This window comes from Lampetra fluviatilis, chromosome 4, assembly GCF_964198595.1.
Source record: "Lampetra fluviatilis chromosome 4, kcLamFluv1.1, whole genome shotgun sequence".
Lineage (NCBI taxonomy): Eukaryota > Metazoa > Chordata > Hyperoartia > Petromyzontiformes > Petromyzontidae > Lampetra > Lampetra fluviatilis.
This window is the reverse complement of record NC_136278.1, coordinates 21486240-21504563: the sequence shown is the minus strand read 5'-3', so window position 1 is coordinate 21504563 and position 18324 is coordinate 21486240. Positions and strand designations below refer to the sequence as shown.

Genomic DNA, 18324 nt, shown 5'->3' with positions numbered 1-18324 from the left:
TTGAGCAATCCAGCCACCTTTCCCACATACTGTAGTATTAAAATGAAACCGCAAACCAAAAAAAAACTGCTTCAAAGTAGCACATATGTACCTCGACTGTGTATCACAGGTTTCTTCGGTTCATGAGATCAAACCAAAATTTCCAGCCATTCTAAACACCGACGGGGGTTTCTTTGCCTTACTTCACCACGGGGGTCGTGGGTTGAAGTAGGCAGAGGTCGGGGGGGGGGGATAACGCGTGGCTGGTTCTGATATCGCTTGCTACTGATGTTAGCCATGCCCAGAAATAAAATTCTGGTCGTCTGGTTCGTCATATCGCCGCCGCTCGACCCCTTCATTAATGACGAGAAGAAAGGCGCTTTCAAGTTATTTGAGGCACATTGCAGTGATGACGCTGTGACGAGACAGTTGTATGCTTACATTTTTTTCACTGCAGTGATATCCGGAATGTGGGTCATTCATGAAGATTCAAACTCGTGCCGGGCAGAACGGAGAGACGATGGTGCGCAGGCTCCATAAATAAGTAAATAGAGTCCATGAAACGTCATTAATACTGCCTTGCGACAAACACATAGAATCGGCCAATGTTTCAGACGATCTCCCGTCTTCAGAGCAGCGAGGGGATTGAGCATGACCGACGTAGTTTGAGTTTGCATTTCACACTGAAGGACCATTAAAAAACCCGGAAGTGTTGAGAAACTTGAAAAATGACCCAGTTTCTATGGAGTAGGTATTGAGTATCAGACAAAGGAAGTCAAGAGTTTGTTTGTCTGTCCTTTAAAAAATCTGCTCGCACGTCAATTGAAAACCGTTAATGTGTCAACACTTGTTAAACGTTCCCAGTTTTATGGAACAAAATAATGACCAAAAGAGTCTATTCCAGCCCTCTTTCCGCTCTGCATCGGCATGCAATCCAATTGTCTGTTACAAGGCAGTGTCGATGAAAAGCATGATAATTATTACGAATTATTTTGGGTCGAATTTTCCTTTTAAGAAGCAGCATGGCAGCAAAGAGGGCATTGGTCAAGGACATCGACGCATGAGGTGTACATCTCTGCCAGTGTTTGTGATACGGACGCGCGGCACTCTGCAACCAGTGACTTGAAAGAGGAACTCAAACACAGCTGTGTAATGTACAGCGCCATTGTGTCATCAGCAGTTACCTTCATGGAAAAGTGTTAACAAACATTCCAGTCGCCACCTTCAGCGTGTTTTTTTGGTGCTGTTGAGTAGCAGGCATCCGTCACTTAATAGCAGAGAGACCTCAAGAAAGCTCGTATTTATTACTAAATTAAATTAATAATTAATGTATTTTGACAACCAATAATAGCCTCGGCTGTGACTCGGGACTCTTTTTCAGGAACATTTTGGCTGCATAAATTCATGTTGCACTACATTCGTTGGTTATTTGTCAAAAATATATATTTTGGCACGTGCGAGGAATCCACAAACTAAATCCACATGTACCAGGAGGTAATGCCCAAACATCCGTATAGATTTGTTCGCTGCCCAGTGGCCATACAGCCTTGCAGTGTTTTCCCTCTTTGCCAAAGCATGGTGGGAACGATGCACATGTGACAGTCGGGTGTCGATTGCGCAACGGCCGTACGATCTGTCTGAAAGGAAGGAAGCGACGACGAAGTGCGGTGGCGCTAATGGCGTTGGCCGTGATGACCTCCTGGCCTTGTCCCCGTGACCCCCATCGAGACCGACGCTTCGCATGCCCCTGTTTGTGTGCGCAGCTGGACCCATACATGGACGAGACGTTTGTGCTGAACGCGTTTGCCTCCCAGGGAGAGAGTGTGGTCACCGTGAAGATCATCAGGAACAAACACACTGGGTGAGCCTCCTGCCCGCGGACTGCTGGGGAGGTGACTCGGTTCAGCGGTAGCACGTTCGCCGCTTGTAGAGGCGTGCGGTTCGAGTCCGGCGGCCTCCCTGGTTATTGCTGCGGTTGTAGCAATAATGCTGTGCACCATCCGCTTCGCAGTGGATGTTAAAGATCACGCAATGTCATTCGCAAGAGTAGGCCATTCTGTGCCGATGGCAGGGTCCACATTTTCAAAATGACCCGCAAATTACGCTTTTTGGATTATACATAGCATCCATTTTTGCCCCCTCCTGGTAGACGAATGCCCCCAGTGACTCTTGTAAATGAGACTATACTGGTCGCTTGAATTCTCAACTGATAAAAAACAAATCTTAAACTTATGCAGTGTCTGCTCTTTTTGAAAACTACACTCTTTTCCAGTAGACTCTGTTTCAGTTCCCAACCAAGGATGAACGTCATTCAAAAGCAGTGTCTTGGCTAATGCTGGCACCATTCTTAATGAAGTTGATCGATTTTTTCCAAATTGCTCGCCGTCCCCGCATCCTGCCGCCCACAGGCTGAACCCCCCCCCCCCCCCCCCCTTCTAAAGCCCCACCTAGCACAAAGCTCCGATGATGACATCACCAGCTCTGTGAAAGATAGCTTTATAGTTCATCGGATTCCTCCAGTGTCAATAAAGATTCTGATTCTGACCAACCCTGCCCATCACCACCCAACTCTTTTGCATTATCTGATTAGTCATGGCCGGGGCGTAACGCTCATGCCTCAGTGAGAAGTTCCTCAGTTTGGTTCCCGACTCGTGCGCCTTTCTGCATTTAGTGAGTTTCCTCCAGGCAATCCAGTGTCATCCCATAGCTAAAAATATATATTGTTACTGGTATTGGACAAAACATCCCAATGCTGCTGAAAATTTACCTGCACATGACTCAATCGGGATTACACATAGCCATCGAACAAAGATGATGAATGCATCGCGTGCATCCAGATGCGCTTCTACGACCACCTGGAACGCTTTTTGTGCACCTCCAATTAGCACTGTTGGCATATGGCCAAAAGAAGTTCAACATACATTGCAACTACTGTGAAAACCTAATGGAGTCCTTCCGAAAAAAAGTCTTGAGACTGAGACTTTCTTGGGTGAACAAGCATAGTTATAATAATAATTAAGATTAAATGGGTAGAGTAATTGATTACTTAGATTATCGGATAGCTGTAACCTCAGGGTGTCCTCGCCTGCTATTCAGGAGGTCGTGGGTTCGATCCCGATACCGATATATTTGGAGTTTGCATGTTATCCCCATGGTCATGTGTTGTTTCTCCGGGTCCTCCGGTTTTTCCCTTCACATTTAGAATCAAATTTCTATTTAAAGCTTTCGTGACTGCAGGGATTCATCTTCTTGGTTTTTAAGGAAAATAAGTATTTTATTATGTTTTATTTTTATTATTTTATTATTTCCCTTCTACGCGACTTTACCGAAAGAACCAAGAAGATTTAGAATCAACACGCGTTTAGAGTATTTGGCTGCTATAAATTTCAACGTGATGAGCCACTTTGTTGAGCCATCATTTGTGTGCCAGGTCGCTTCTGAAAAAGAGCTATATAGCTCCGTGGGTCTTACCTGTTAAAATAAATATCGTTTAGTTTATGGTCCACAGGCTCAAGCAGGCGATCTGCGTCTCCGTGTGTTTTGCGTTCACAGCGGCCCGGCTGGGTACTGCTTTGTGGAGTTCTCGGACCAGTCGAGCGCGGAGCGGTGCCTGCACAGGCTCAATGGGAAGGCGCTTCCCGGATCCAACCCGGTCAGTGCGGACGACGTGGCTCCACGCGCCCCAACGGCTCCATGCAGAGCGGCCTCCTCCCTGCAACGCTCGACACAGCACGTGCCGCTCTGTGGGATGCGTTGGGGGGGGTCGTCCCATAGGGAGAGACTGGTCCCAGCCATAATAATGTGGAATTTTCACCTCTAGCTCAGGGCCACCAATAGAGGGAAACGCTTTGACTTGATGGGCAAAATATGACTTTGATGTTTTATTTTAAGTTTAATGGGGCAACAAATGACAATGAGGTAGATCTTAAGTTGCATACCGGGACGTGGGGTCAGAGTTTGCAGTGGTCCAAAACGCAAAGTTACAAAGAGCCGTTTCTAGTTGCAAAGGACGATGCGTGGCGCCACGTAACATTTGCTCCTTTGCATTTCAGCAACGGAGGTTTAAACTCAACTACGCAACACACAACAAGCAACCCGATGGACGGTAAGGATCGCAAGCGCGCCTGCTGTACCACGATAACGCCCCCCCTCCCCCCCCCCTCCCGTATTCACGCCAAGCCTCACGGTCGTGGCAAGCCCGGCTGTGCCGCACGGGACGACACGAGCCGATGTTTGGGCCGTGAGTTGGCTGAGCATGCCTTAGCCAATCAGCGATGACCATTTATGAGCGTTTAGACCTCGACTGGCTTTGTTTACATTCTGCTTTCTGTTTTGGCAGTGGAAACAGCTCTCTTGCAGACTCGGTGATTATTACTTATTTTTCAACTTCTAAGTGACTTTGGTTAACAGTTATTTTAGTTAACAGTAGTTTTCGTGTAATGGATGAAAAAACGTTAACCGAGGGACTACTGGAAAACTTTTGGACACCTGCTTCGTTTTGACGTCAGCTGCAAGAATACAAAGCCAGCATGTTGCTTTTTTCCCATCAAGAGAGGCCGACCAATTAAACTGAAGATTGGGAACAAACTCTAGTTTTCCTTACAAAAGAGACCCCTATTCTGGATTCACCAGGGCTGTTTGGCTGGTTTTTAAATGAAGGTTGAATGAACATCACTTTGTTCCTGAGGAGTATTGCAGGTTTTGTCTTAATGGCCAGCAGACTCCATTTGCTAACAGTCTCCTTGTGTTTAGGGTCGTCTTCAACCCAAGGCCACAGAGGAGTCAGAGGTGCGGATAATTCACACACTCTCGCCGCACATGTAAATCACGACACGTGTCGCGATGGATCTGACCCGCTGATTCAAACAAATTTTTACGCTCACAACGCATTCATCAAATTGTACCAATGGTATTTAATTCGTGGTTATTTTATTACGCGACCGACTCTTGGGGCCGCCTGCATCTCTGAGAGATTCCATAAAAACGTTGGGTCTTGAAACACACCGTGCTTTTTGAACACATGCGAAGGACGTGGAATCACGTTTGGTGTGCTCTGTTGTTTTGTGGTATTTGGCCGTGGTTCATGTTGGTCAGCTGGCTGGCATAGTTGGAAAAATGTTTATCTCCCGGTTGTCGTGCTGCACATTTGGGATCACATAGATCTATTTGTGATCTATTTCGAAACCCACCGGGCTTCTGGCTGTCCAGGAGATGTACATTTTTGTTTTTAGTTTTCTCTTCCTGTCGTTTGTTTATTTACTTATCCATCCTCTGTCCTACCCCCAGCCCGGAGTTTTCCATCTTCGTGGGTGACCTCTCCGCGGACGTGGAGAACCACCACCTGTACAACTTCTTCCTGCAGAAATATCCGTCGTGCATGTCCGGCAAGGTGATCACCGACCTGTCGGGCATCTCGAGGTGAGCGCCGCACAGCGCGCGCTGGTCTTACAGCGAAAACACGTCGTCCTGTGAAAACGCGTGCCTTTAGCCTTTGAGACTGATGGTCGGCGTTTCCGTCACCTGCAATAAAGACTATCATACACAGATGTTTAATTGCATGGCCACATCTGCTTCCTTTGAGCTCATTGAAGCAAATGCATACTCTTCTTGTTAGTAGCTTCACCATAATCATCGTCATCGCTGTGTTATATATATTCTATTGTGATCATGCATGCGGTTTTGCCTCAAAGCGTGCAACGTTGTGTGTGCTGTGATGCGGCGTGGTGCGGCAGAGGATACGGGTTTGTGCGTTTTGGCGAGGAGTCGGAGCAGAGAAGGGCGCTGGTGGAGATGCAAGGAGCGTCGGGGCTTGGCAACCGACCAATCAAGCTCAGCCTCGCTACGCCCAAGAGGTGATCCTGCATCATCCTCATCATGATCCTGCCTACGGACGATGCATGTGATAGGGTTGTGCTCCAGATTTTCGGATTAAGCCAAAGCAATTTGGATATTTATTGGACCTCAGGATGAAATTTGGGACGATCCGAGAGATTTTTTGTTGTTGTTTCAGATTGGTCCTAAAATATGACATCACAGGAATTGATGTCACTTACACTGTGTCATGCCCTTGAGTTTCCACCAAGAGTGGGGTCGCGTCACATTGGGCGACTTCACTTTCACATGCTTTATGTAATGTGAATCCTATGAAAATCCTCCCTAAAAATGTGAATGTTTTTCTGTAAAAATAAAAATTTATCGGGAACTCATCCCAAGAATGTGCGACTATTAGCGCAGGCGCTTGCTCACATCCATTAATGAAAATTTAGTACTTCTTGGGCGCTCCATAAGCATTATCCAAATATTACTCAGATTTCATTTTTGGGTTAGGCCACATATTGATCGGGCACATTTTTTGTCGCAAAGCCCTCCACCACCCTAAAGCAGCCGAACAAGTTTAAGTGCCATGTGTAGCAAGCGGTCAGCGCGCCAGTTAATGTTTCAGCTAGCCGGTAATTAAAAGAACCAAGCTATGATTCACTACCGCACACCACACATTATATCTCTATGGCTGGATACCGCACTCTGTTGGCCGGCTGTTGTTCGTGGGCAATTTCCCCTTGCTGTTGATGAACTCCGCAGAGATGTACAATGCCAGTTGGCTCAATCTATTGCAGTAGAGCAATGCCTAGGGGCAACCTCTTCTTCTGAAGTGCTCACAACTAAATTTCTATTGGTATGCTTGTACGTATGCGAGTATGTTCATGTCGGGCGCCACGGTGGCGAGATGTTAACTACCTCGCCTGGTATACAGGAGGTCGTGTGTTCGATCCCAACTCTGACGCCTGTATATTTGGAGTTTGCATGTTCTCCCCGTGTTCGCATGGATTTTTCTTCGGGTCCTCCGGTTTTTCCCTCCACATTTAGAATCAACATCATGCGTTTAAAATATTTGGCCGCTATAAATTTCCACACAATAAGCCACTTCGTTGAGCTATCATTCGTGATAGCCAGGTCGTGTCTGAAAAAAAAGAGCTACATAGCTCAGTGGACCTTACCTGGTAGAATAATAAGTAATATTTAAAAAAAACTTTTAAAAAAACACGCTTTAATTAAATATACCGTACTAGTAATGGAAGAACTCCACGACTCCAGGAAGTGGCCCCGAAGCTTGCCATAACGTAAGGGACCATGGTAATTTACAGCCAACGTCAGTTTACCGTGGACAATTAGAGCCAAGACGAAACATAACATGTAAAAATAATTTTTAAAACATATGTTTTTTATTTTTTATGATAGAATATAGTATTGTCATCAGTATGACATAAGTATACCAAGTTTGCAGTCGATAGCACATTGGGAAATGGGTGAAAATTGAGTTACAAGATTTGAGGATACAACAACGACAACAACAAAATTAAAGCGTGTAAAAAGAGTTGAATGTATATGAATGGCGTATATTTATAACCAGTTAAGAGCCCTCTGACAAAGAGCTGTGCGTAATGGCCTGTTGAGAAATCCTTTGCCTCGTTTTTAAAGGGAGACCTTGAGAGCGTTGCAGTGCTCTCCTGGCTGCGGTTACCGCTTGTTCAGTTTCATGATTCATTTTTCACGAGGGTCTTGCCAAGTTTTCGCAGTGGGTGGTCGGGGAGCAACGGTCGCTATGTAGGTTCCGATCGAGTAAATTGCGGGTAATATTTCACGTTTGACAAATTTGGACGATGGTCCCGGCACACAGTGTCCTAATCTTATAAATTACATCAGGGGATCTCTTATTTTGAGTTTTTTTTTATTGCAACATGACGCGAGCCCGGTACAATACGCCAATCGCAAACGGACGGGAACCACAAGCTCCTCGAACAGCAACTAGAATTCGGCGCGACAGGACCAATAGAAAGGGATGATCTTAGACTCGCTACCCCACCCAATTGGGGACCACGTGCAGGGATGAGAAGATTTATATTGGGGAGGGGAAAGGGCAAAGGGGAAATGTAATTAGCAAACTGGGGGGAAGCCAGGGGGAGGGGGACACCAGGGGATCTTTAACATCCAGTGTGAGGGTAGACAGTGCGTAGCAGTTTTAAGGTTGATATGCCCACAGTGATAACCAGGGCGGCCACCGGAATTCGAACCGCGAACGCACTTACCACTCGGCCATGTCACCGCCACTGAGTCGAATGGTCCACCCTTGTACATGTTGACCGCTGCTATTGTGGCCGTTTATATCTTCACAGCTGATCCGGGAAACAGAAGTGTGAAGTTTGTGTACTCATTGTCTGCATGTTGGTTCCATGTGTTTGCGCTATAAATCGGTTCTCTTTATCAAGCCTGTCTCCAAGGGCACTGACTTAACAGTGATATCGTTCCACTCTGCGATTGTGTACATATATGCGTGCACATACTGTATGTTCATGTGTGTGTCTACGCACGTGTGTTTGTGCGTATACACTTTATGCGGAGTGGTACTGCAGCGGTTATCACGCTGCGCTTCAAACCTGGCAACCGAGTTCGGTTCACGCTCGGGGACAACACCGATGACGATCATCTGAACCAGTCTTGGGCTTCCCCTAGGTCGACTGCACCATGAATGAGTACCTGGTGTGGTGTGTAAACATTGCAATATGTGTGTTTTATGTACATTGGGACAAGTGATTTTAGTGAGTAGCACCTATGAAGGCCGGCACGGCATATGAAGGGGTGGGTGGCCAGCACCACACCCGGCCGCCTTTGTCTCCCAAGTGGCGATGTTTATGCACTTCCCCAGGTACTCTTTTGAGGCTGAGACGACCTAGGGGAGGCCCAGGACCGGTTTAGCTCATCGTCACTGGTGTTGGCCGTGAGCGGGAATCGAACTTGAGTGCCCTGGTTCGTAGCGCAGCACGTAAATATGTACGTATGTATGCCGGTGTATTTAAGTGTGTCTGTGTATGTGTCTTTTTGTGCCCACCCTGAACCCATGTGCTCTCAGTGCCAGCGGTGCTGGGAGGTCTCGGCAGGAGTACGGGCAGAGCCAAGGCTACAGCTACGGGCAGTACTACCAGCCCTACCCCAACTACTACACACAGTGGGGATACGACCAGTACACAGGAAGCTACAGCTACAGCATGCCTCAGTATGGCTACACCCAGAGCTCCATGCAGGTGTGTATATGGGTGGGCATGTGTGCATGTGTGTATGTATGTATGTGCTTGTGTGTATATGCGTCCGTGTGTAGCGGTAGCGTAGCGGGAAGCACGCTGCACTACGAACCTGGCGACGCGAGTTCGATTCCCGCTCACGGCAAAGACCGGCGACGATTATCTGAACCGGTCTTGGGCATCCCCAAGGTCGACTCAACCTCAATTGTGTACCTGGTGTGATGTGTATACATTGCCACGAGAGAGACAAAGGTGGCGGTGTGTGGTGCTGGCCACCCAACCCCCTCTTTTGCAATGCCGGCCTTCTTAGATACTCGCTAATAGCACTTGCCCCAACAGTCTGTTAAGGCTATATGGGGGATCTTTGTGTGCATGTGGCACAGTAGTTAGTGCACTGCAGGATGCACCCAACAACCAGAGTTTGATTCCTCGCCACGGCTAACATCAGTGTAAATTGATCTGCACTCGGTCCAGGGCTTCCCATAGGTCGACTCGGCCTTAAATGAGACTTCCTGCAGCGTATAAACATCAGCACTGGGGAGACAGCCGGAGCGAGAACGCGGTGTGCCAACCTCAGCAGGTGATCGAAATCTTTTTGTGTGGATGTGGAGAGTGGCGGCATATAGCAATGGATAGGTTAGTTTAAAATGTATTCTTACACGCACCATGCATACCTTCAATCATGAGCGTGAGAACCGATTCTTTACAATTTCTACAAAATACACCGAGTCGATGGGCTTCGGTTACATCTAGGCTTATTGCACGTAAACAAAGAGGGCAAAACACAAACTATGAAAATGAGACGTGTAAAAAAAGCGAATACACTCTTGAAACAGATTGCGATAGAGAATCGTGACAACTCATCTGTTTGCCGGGGGTGGAGCGCATCGTTCACTGCCTGGCCGGCACACTGCCGCTGTGAACCTCGCAACCTAGGTTCGATTCCCAGCCGCAGATAACAACACCACCGTTCAACTGGTTGTCTAAACTTGCTATCGGCCTTCACTAGGTCAACCTTCATGTGTACCTGGTGTGGTGCCTAACAGTGCCGGCACTGGGCAGTCCACGAAGTTACTGAATGAGCCGCTGTCATCGGTGCAATGCCAACTGCCACTGCGCAACACTCGTACACATTGATAATGAAAGTTTTTTTAAGGTTAGATCGTGTAAGTATGAGCGTGTCAAAGAGTATGAGTGTGTCGTTAACTCGCCACCACCCGTCACAGCCAATCAGGCGCAGGTTTGTCGTGTAAACAAAATGTGCCAATTACTTTCTACTTCATCCCTGTGTGTATAATGTATACACTGCATGTGTGTATGTTTATAGTGTGTTAATGTTTGAGTATTGTGTACATTGAAAGTGTGTAAGTTTAACATTGTGTGTTTGTTTAGATTGTGTGTTATGGTGTTAGTGGAGGTCAACACGTAGGCTTCCGCGATCAATATTATCCATACAATTTCTTTGTGTTAGATTGCGTAAATATAAATGTGTCGTTGAACCCGCCACCACCCGACACAGCCAATGATCTAAGGTTTGTCACGTAAACAGAACGTGCCAATTCGTTTCTACTTCATCACACCGGCGTGTTGGAGAGTAAACCCACAACATTTACAATTTGAGTACGACGTTTCGCTGGTGATTGCATCCAGCATCATCAGGTGATTTTTCCAGAATTGTGAAGGGATCTCTACCTGCTCCCGGTCTTAAATAGAGCGTAACATTGGCGGAGGACTTTTGTGATCACTATACATGCCTAACCTTCACCTACCCGCATTGACCAGCGTGGTGAAGTATAGTCAAATAACCTGAGAAGTTTCGTCGTCCGGCAGTGGATTGACAAAATGGGCTGTACGTGTATAATACGTCTCAAAGCTACTAACAGCTCCTATCGGTGTGGAAGGCTGTTAAGTAAATCATTGAGTGTGAGCGCACGTTCAAGGAAGGTGAGCTCGAAGCTAACAGTTACTGTGAAATAATGCTGATACCTGTTTCAACCAATTTCTGCATTAATAGAATAGTTCCTGTGGGTTGCCCCCCTCCAGTTTTATCGGCATCGCGTCATGAGCTAAAGAATATATTTCTAACTCTCACGCAGCAGTGAATGATCGCATTTTGGAGAACAGCCTGCGGAAGGAGATATCAAACAACTACTTCTGAGAACTTTTAAAATTACCTCTTATCTGCACGAAATGGGCACTGCACTTTTCCACCCACTCTGCGACAGACGCAAATGTGTGTTGCTTGACCGTCAAAAAAATAAAGCGAAAAATGAAATTTAATGGAATAGGTTTTTTTATTCGTGCGGTCAATGTGTGGGCGCTGCATTGGCGAGATGTTAAATACCTCGCCTGGTGTGCAGGAGGTCGTGGGTCCGATCGCAACCCCGATGCCTTATTATTTGGAGTTTGCATGTGTCTCTCCCCGTGGTCGCATGGATTTTTCTCCGGGTCCTCCGTTTTTTACCTCCACATTTAGAAATATGCGTTTAGAGCATTTGACTGCAGTAAATTTACACGTGATACGCCACTTAGTTCAGCTATTATTTTTGGCCAGGTCACTTCTGAAAAAGAGATGTATAGCACAGTGGGCCTTACCTGGTAAAATAAAAAATGTTGTTTAGTTTTACGGTGACCGTGCTGATACCGTAAGCTCACTCCGCGTGAGAATCCACCTTAATCAGCGGCGGCTTCCCAACAGTCAAACCCCCCAGAGGCCCTTGGCGGTGCTGGTTCAGTGCTGGGGTCTCTAAACCACCACCAAGCGATCTTCTTACTCTTGGGCTTTTTCATCTTAGTGTTGTGGATGGTTATTGTACCATGAGAGGTGATAAGCTACTCGCTGCTATGCCTGGAAAATGTTACTTTTCATTCCAAGGATAATTCAAAACCATTAAGCCAGTGGTCGGCAACTAACATAACACGAAGAGACTTTTTTTCTCGAATTCCAGTATTTTAAAAACAACTATTTCAAGAACCGCAAGGCATGTCCTTAATAAATATCGAGACGGTGGTCACTTTAATAAATAACGTCAGGAAGAGTCCTTGAAGAGCTCCATGCGGCTCCGGAGGTGCAGGATGCTGACCCCTGCCCTAAACCACTTGCTAACTTTCCACAAAGCCCGACAAGATTGGCAATGAAAACCTTTCAAATGAGATTTTTTTAAAATATATATTCAAAACATACATGCTACTGCATAATAGTGTTTTAACGATCAAGTTTATTTTGTTTAAGCGGTTGGTGAGAACTCAAGAGACCAAGATGAGACCTGGGTTGCCAAAATGAATTAAACAAATATTCATCGTGATGGGTGCATGTGCATCAGACCGAGTTTTCGTGGCCGTTAACTCGCGCATCACGTAAGGGTCCGTTTGTGTTGAGCGTTCACGCGTTTCTGTGCGTGCATTTCTCTGTACAGTCGCCTCGAACTAAGCGGAGGCTCCCTTAATGGAGTGGCTTGTCAGCTTGGATTATCCATACTTTATTGTCTGTTGATGGTAGTTTTAATTGAATGCCTTATAAAGATCATACCAATGGTTGATGATGAGTATGATTAGAGGTGTCATGATTCTGACCCCTTGTCGATCAGTGAATGGCCGCGGTTCATTCGGGTTCACGGCACGATGCAAGAATCGATTGTCTTGGTCACGTTTTGGTGAATGCAGTGACCTCTATTAGCTGGAGCGGTCACGCGAGAACCTCCTTATACGCGACATGTCCAAATCAAACGTTAACGCACATTCGCACGCACCCAATCCGATTCTTGTTATCGTGAGCTCGACAATCAATATTCATTGTATTGATTGACAATGACGACGACGATAACGACATTCTGTATTAATAACACTGTGCTTGCCTTGGGTTTTTGTTGTTGACAGTGTTATGAAGATCTGGGAGACGATGCCTTGGAAGGTTAGTTTGATGGCTTTGTAAATAAACCCTAGAAATCATTGCATGACATCGTGCGTGAACGTGCTTGTGTACCCGCGCGGTCTTTGTGAGTGTCGTGGCGGCAGTGCGGGTGTGCACAACGGGAGGGGGGGGGGTGGGGGGCGGATGGGGGTGGGGGGGTTGGGACATTTTACTTTTATTTCCCCATTTGTTTGTTCGTTGTGCAGACCGACACAAATAAAGCTCCAAACACTGAAGCAGTGAAAATGAAAAAAGGGCGTCCGAATTTATTGCGCAGTCCTCGTGCTCATTACACCCGTGGTCGACCGTCGTCACGTCAGGTCGCTTTAGGGCAATCGGTGTGCTTGTGTTATGTCTGCCGTCGACTCTGCTCATCCGCGCGGGGCCAGGCTGGTCGCTTGCACTTTAAACGATGACGCAACTCAAAAACAAATAGCTCCCGGACGTGCGAACTTAGGGTTGCCGCGGCGCTGCGATGCCACGATCAATCTGGGGCCCCCCACGATAACCGCTGGGGTATGTCGTCGTAACGACTGCGTAGGTTTTCACTCGTTAACGATGTACAGGCGTCCGATGTGTTTTCGGGTCGTGCTGCGCGTTGTTTGGCACAATGTCCGACGTTTCGCTCGACGTGTCCGGGAGCTGCTTCTGCAACGGAATGTCTGTTTGGGGCGGGCGAGATGAACCTTGCGTCGTTTCGCTCGAGACTTGTCGGACATCGTTCTGAACAACACGCGGTACAACCTGGAATCACATCAGGGCTGTCATTATATCATGGCTGTCGTTGCTGATTTAATTGTAATTTTTTATTTTCTTATAAAATTGTTATGAATTACCAAGTGCACAGGTTAAACCCATGCAAATCGTGGTTTAAAAAAAATCCGGAATAATGTAAGGCATTGCGGTTATGTGACTTCATGATTTTCATAGTGACTTGAACTAGTGTCTTGTGTAATTGACAGCATGTGCACCATGTGCATTATGGATGGTTACAATTAGATAGACTTATATTGAATGCACTGCATTTGAAGACGCCTTGGAATTACGGTAAAGCACGAAGAAAAAAAAAACACTTTAAAAGTTTTGGAAAAGACATTGCGATAATCGTCGTAGCGTGAAGCTAATACCGTACTGTGATGACGATACCGCGGCAGCCCTAGAATGTGCCCCGGCCTGGCGTTTCGACACGGGTTTGAGGCTCCGCCAGCGAGCAAAATAAATACTTAAAATTTACTTTCAGGTGTGCGGCCGAAACGCTCTGTAGCAATGTCCCTGAAGTGGCATGCCGCTTAAAATAATTATCGCTTAACGAACAAAGGTTTCAGACTATTGTGTGTCGGAACGCCCAAGCCACACAAGCCCGGCTTTGTGTCTACAAAAGTGAGAGCGATTTTGCTTTTCGGGTTTGCGTCTCTCTAAAGTGAGAAGCGTGCAGTGCGGCGTAGCTCGCGGCCTCGCGGAGCGCAGGCTCCCACGTGCTTGGCGCAACACACGCTGCAGCGGCGGGAGGCACGATCGCTGTTGCCGCCCGCACATGACGTAGCGTGGGCCTCCTTGGCTGTGCCGCGAACGTCGGTCACCGTCGCCCCTTTACCAAACGAGTATATCGCAATTGCTGGCGCTGAGCCACAGAGGTGGAAACCAGTGGGTCCATAGCCACGTGCGTTGTTGAATTTCCACAAAGTGGCACCCGCTCAAAAAGCACGATGGGCCAATCCCCATCCGCGTTTTTTTAATTGTGCTCTTCTGACCGAGTTCACAATCAGCAGGGCGTCTTGATGCGCGTGACGGTGCTGGAATACGTTGCGCGCACTGCATTATTTGGTCGTACGATTTTGAAATGTTAACTGACGGGAGGGGGGGGGCATTACAATAACGCACGCTGTTGCGACGCAGTGGAGTGATTCGTGCATACTGAGCGTATGCATTAAGTGCCGAGAAGTAATGGTGGCATAATGGAACGGGCAAAACACTGTGCTCTTGAACAGAGAGTGCAGTTACACAATGTGGAGAGCAGCAGTGCATTTTCCACTTTTTTCATTAAATGTGTCGTTACACAATCATGTACTTCCAAAACTAATATCAAATTTGTCGAGCTGTTTGTATTCTGGTTGGTGGTAGTGTTTCTTTGCAGGAGAAGAAAAGTACTTGATTCACCATTTTACATCTTTTGTTTTATTAACGCCTCCGTAAAAAAAAAACTTTTGACAAGGCTATGGTCGTTCATTCCCTTCCCCTCCCCCGTTCCCTTTGCCATTTCCAACCTCTCCCCACCCCAACCGCTCCTCCGTTGTTCTTCATCTCGTCACTCCGCATCGCACTATGCCCCCGACTCCCACAATCCCTTCCCTGCCTGCCCTCGTCTCTTCCGTCACTCCCGGTGGCCTGTCCCCCTCGTCCCCCCCTCCCCCACCTTGCTCCCCCCCCCCCCTTGCCCCCCCTGTTTGTGGACTCCCGGTTGCACGCCACCGTGGCTCAATGTGTGCAACCGAGCAGACCCCGAGCCCAAACTGGACGTCGACGAAGCCAACCTGGAGCTGATGGAGCAAAGCGAAGAGCTGTACCACGCCATCATGGCGTGCCACTGGCAGCCTCTCGACCCGCCCACCTCGGAGCTCGCCGCCTGACAAAACACTCGCCCACCGGCTTCATCGTCATCGTCGCCATCGTCACCGCCATCGTCACCGCCATCGTATCCACGTGTGCTCCGGTTGTTGCGCCACACGCTGGCAATAAATTCGGGAAAAGGACTGTTGGGTATTTGCTGGTGAAATTGCGTTCAGGTTCGTGCCGCCACACCACAACGGGAGTCGACTGAAGGTGGGCCGTGTTGTTTGTCGGCTTTGCGAACGCGCGGGCGGTCGGAATGAGAGTGCGGTTATTGTCACTGGTGGTGGAGGTTGGGATGAGCTTTGGACCCAATGGTGACCTCTCGACCTCGGGCCACCCAACGCCACGAGGGAGACGGTTCGCCCAACACGCCATCGGTGCCGTACCCACGCTGCGGAAGCTGTTGGTCACTGATTTTTTTTTTTAAACTAGTATAACGTGACGCAAAGAATACGGCTAAAACGTGGCAAATTAACAATAGGCCTTGCCCCCCCCTCCCCACGCACGTTCACCTGCTCACGGTACTTGCAGAGCAGTGCTGAGTGATGTAAATTGTATGCACAGATTGAAGATAACTCACTGTAGGGAGCATAAGTGTAAAAAAAAACCCAGCGCTGTATATTTGTTTGCTATTTGTGCATCGCCGTATGTAGGTGGGGTAGTGTTGACATGTTCTCGCCATGACTTTGGCAGTTAAGAAACGGGCTCCGTTTTTTTCTGCTCATGAGCTCTAACAAGGGCAAATTCAGACGATACAATTCCCGTGTTCTCTTGACGCCGCACTACAATGTTGGTGACACGATTGTCGTCGGGCATTTGGCATTCGACCGAAGGTCACGGACAGGGAACTCTTAACAGCATTGACTCCTGATCACGTGCGAACCCTGCCTGCCTGTCTCGCTCTGAAGACCCTGGCCCGTTGCTTGTGCATCGTCACCGAACACGCCCCGCTTGGCACGCGCCACGCACGGCAGCGTGTGCACGTGCGTCCCATCTGCATGGGGCACACTTTGGGCGTTGTGGCTGTGCGCGGGTCCGGGAGTGGCTCTGGGATTGCGGGGTTTCTAGTGGAGTCGCGAGTGTCGGGTTGGGGGGCGCGATGAGGAATCTTTTTTTTATAATCCCGAAAGTCATCGGGCGGGGTGTGATCGTCACTGAGAGTGACCTCGACAGAAGTTGCGCGCCGGTGCACGTGCCCGGCTTTCTTATTCGCGTGACGTTTACCGTTACGGCAGAAAACGCCGTGGTGTTTCGGGTTCGTGTTTGCGGAATATTGATTGCGTGGAGTGTGGAAACGGGAATAAATTGAGTGTATATTTCTGGGTTCAAACGCAGGGCCCTTTTGATGTAGGATAAGGGGCACACGTGATCTGAAGCCGAGAGGATATGGGTTCGCACCCAAGGTGAGGTCCAGACTGCACAATTAGTGATCATCTGTGTTGCCCAGACTGGCTTCTTAATGCCCTAAAAATTATGAAATTATCTGCTTCCAGTGTCCATGTGAAACAATATTTAGAAAACGGAAGGAATATTTTCTGAGTAAAGAAATTCCTTGTTTTGGATGCGGTCTGTGTGTTGGCGTATGCGTGTGGGGAGCGGTGGTGTGTTGGTCCGTGCACTGCGCTCCAAATTCAGCCACCCGAGTTCGACTCACGCTCACAACGGTAACGATTATTTGAACCGGTCCTAGGCCTCCTGTAGGTCAACTCGGCCTCAAATAATTACCTGGTGTGGTGTGAAAAAATCATCGCCAACTCGGGAGACAGGCTTGCCAGGCATGGTGCTGGCCACCCCCTTTTTGTGCCGTACCAGCCTGCACGGGTTCTCGCTATCAGCACTTGCACCAACAGTCTATATTTAGGCGATCTTTGTGTGATGTTTTTTTTTTAAGACCGGGGCCTGATTTTACATTTGTGATCAAACTTGGACTTAATTAGCCTAGGACATAAAGCATGCTTCCCATCACATTTCCAGCTTTAATTTAAAACTGCCATTGTTGCGTTGCAAAAGTTGGACCTTGTTCTATAATTATTTTTTTTATATGAAAATAGCTTAACGTGTTACAATTTATTCAGCTTTTTACTCAATTTCAAATCAATTTGCTAATAAATCTCTTAGGAGCGACATGCACTGCCTCGGGACTCACTTCGCGATCCCCTTCCCTGATCTTCGTATTCTCTCTCTCGAGAAAAGTTTACTCGACGATTGTTCTCGTGCCGGTGCTCAGCTGAGTGCGTGCATCGCGACGAGCACGTATAATACCGTCACCCTATATTCACCCCCGTCTGAGCGCGGCCATCGGAGGGAGTAAAAGCAGGCGACATTTGACCCAGAGAGACATTGAGAGAGAGAGGGTGAAGCCGCTGATTACGGATGCACGTTGCTGTTTTCTTGTGGGCCGTGATGGGTGAATGAGCCGGGCGTGGTGTATCGTTGCGCGCCTGTGACCCGGCGCGGCTGTGCAGGTTGGGTTGGCGCAGGGATCGACAACCGTAAGAACAAGAAGAGACATTATTTTTTTCAAATTCGGTGTGAAAAAACTAAATATTTCAAGAGCCGCAATGCAATGTGAATACGAGACCGGTGGTCCTTAATAAATAAAGGCACGCCGCTCCGAAGCTGCAGGGTTGCCGACCCGTGCCCATGGTAGAACTGGACTGGTCAACTGGACTTTTATGGTCAACTGGACGTCCATGGTAAACTGGACTCCCACTGAACTGGACTTCCATGGTCAGGAGTAGGCAACCAAAA

General features: G+C 47.8%; 1 protein-coding gene across 1 annotated transcript in view; it reads left to right on the top strand.

The window, feature by feature from the left end:
- The window catches only part of TRNAU1AP (tRNA selenocysteine 1 associated protein 1), a 28159-nt gene extending 12446 nt beyond the window's left edge, over positions 1 to 15713 (top strand). Inside the window, exons 2-10 of the mRNA XM_078855804.1 lie at positions 1743 to 1840; positions 3532 to 3631; positions 4032 to 4084; positions 4732 to 4767; positions 5266 to 5397; positions 5712 to 5831; positions 8885 to 9056; positions 12930 to 12963; positions 15460 to 15713. Of these exons, the coding sequence (XP_078711930.1) occupies positions 1743 to 1840; positions 3532 to 3631; positions 4032 to 4084; positions 4732 to 4767; positions 5266 to 5397; positions 5712 to 5831; positions 8885 to 9056; positions 12930 to 12963; positions 15460 to 15590 (876 nt within the window). The 3' untranslated portion in view covers positions 15591 to 15713. The remainder of the gene's footprint in view (positions 1 to 1742; positions 1841 to 3531; positions 3632 to 4031; positions 4085 to 4731; positions 4768 to 5265; positions 5398 to 5711; positions 5832 to 8884; positions 9057 to 12929; positions 12964 to 15459) is intronic.
- The last annotated feature ends 2611 nt before the right edge of the window (positions 15714 to 18324 follow it).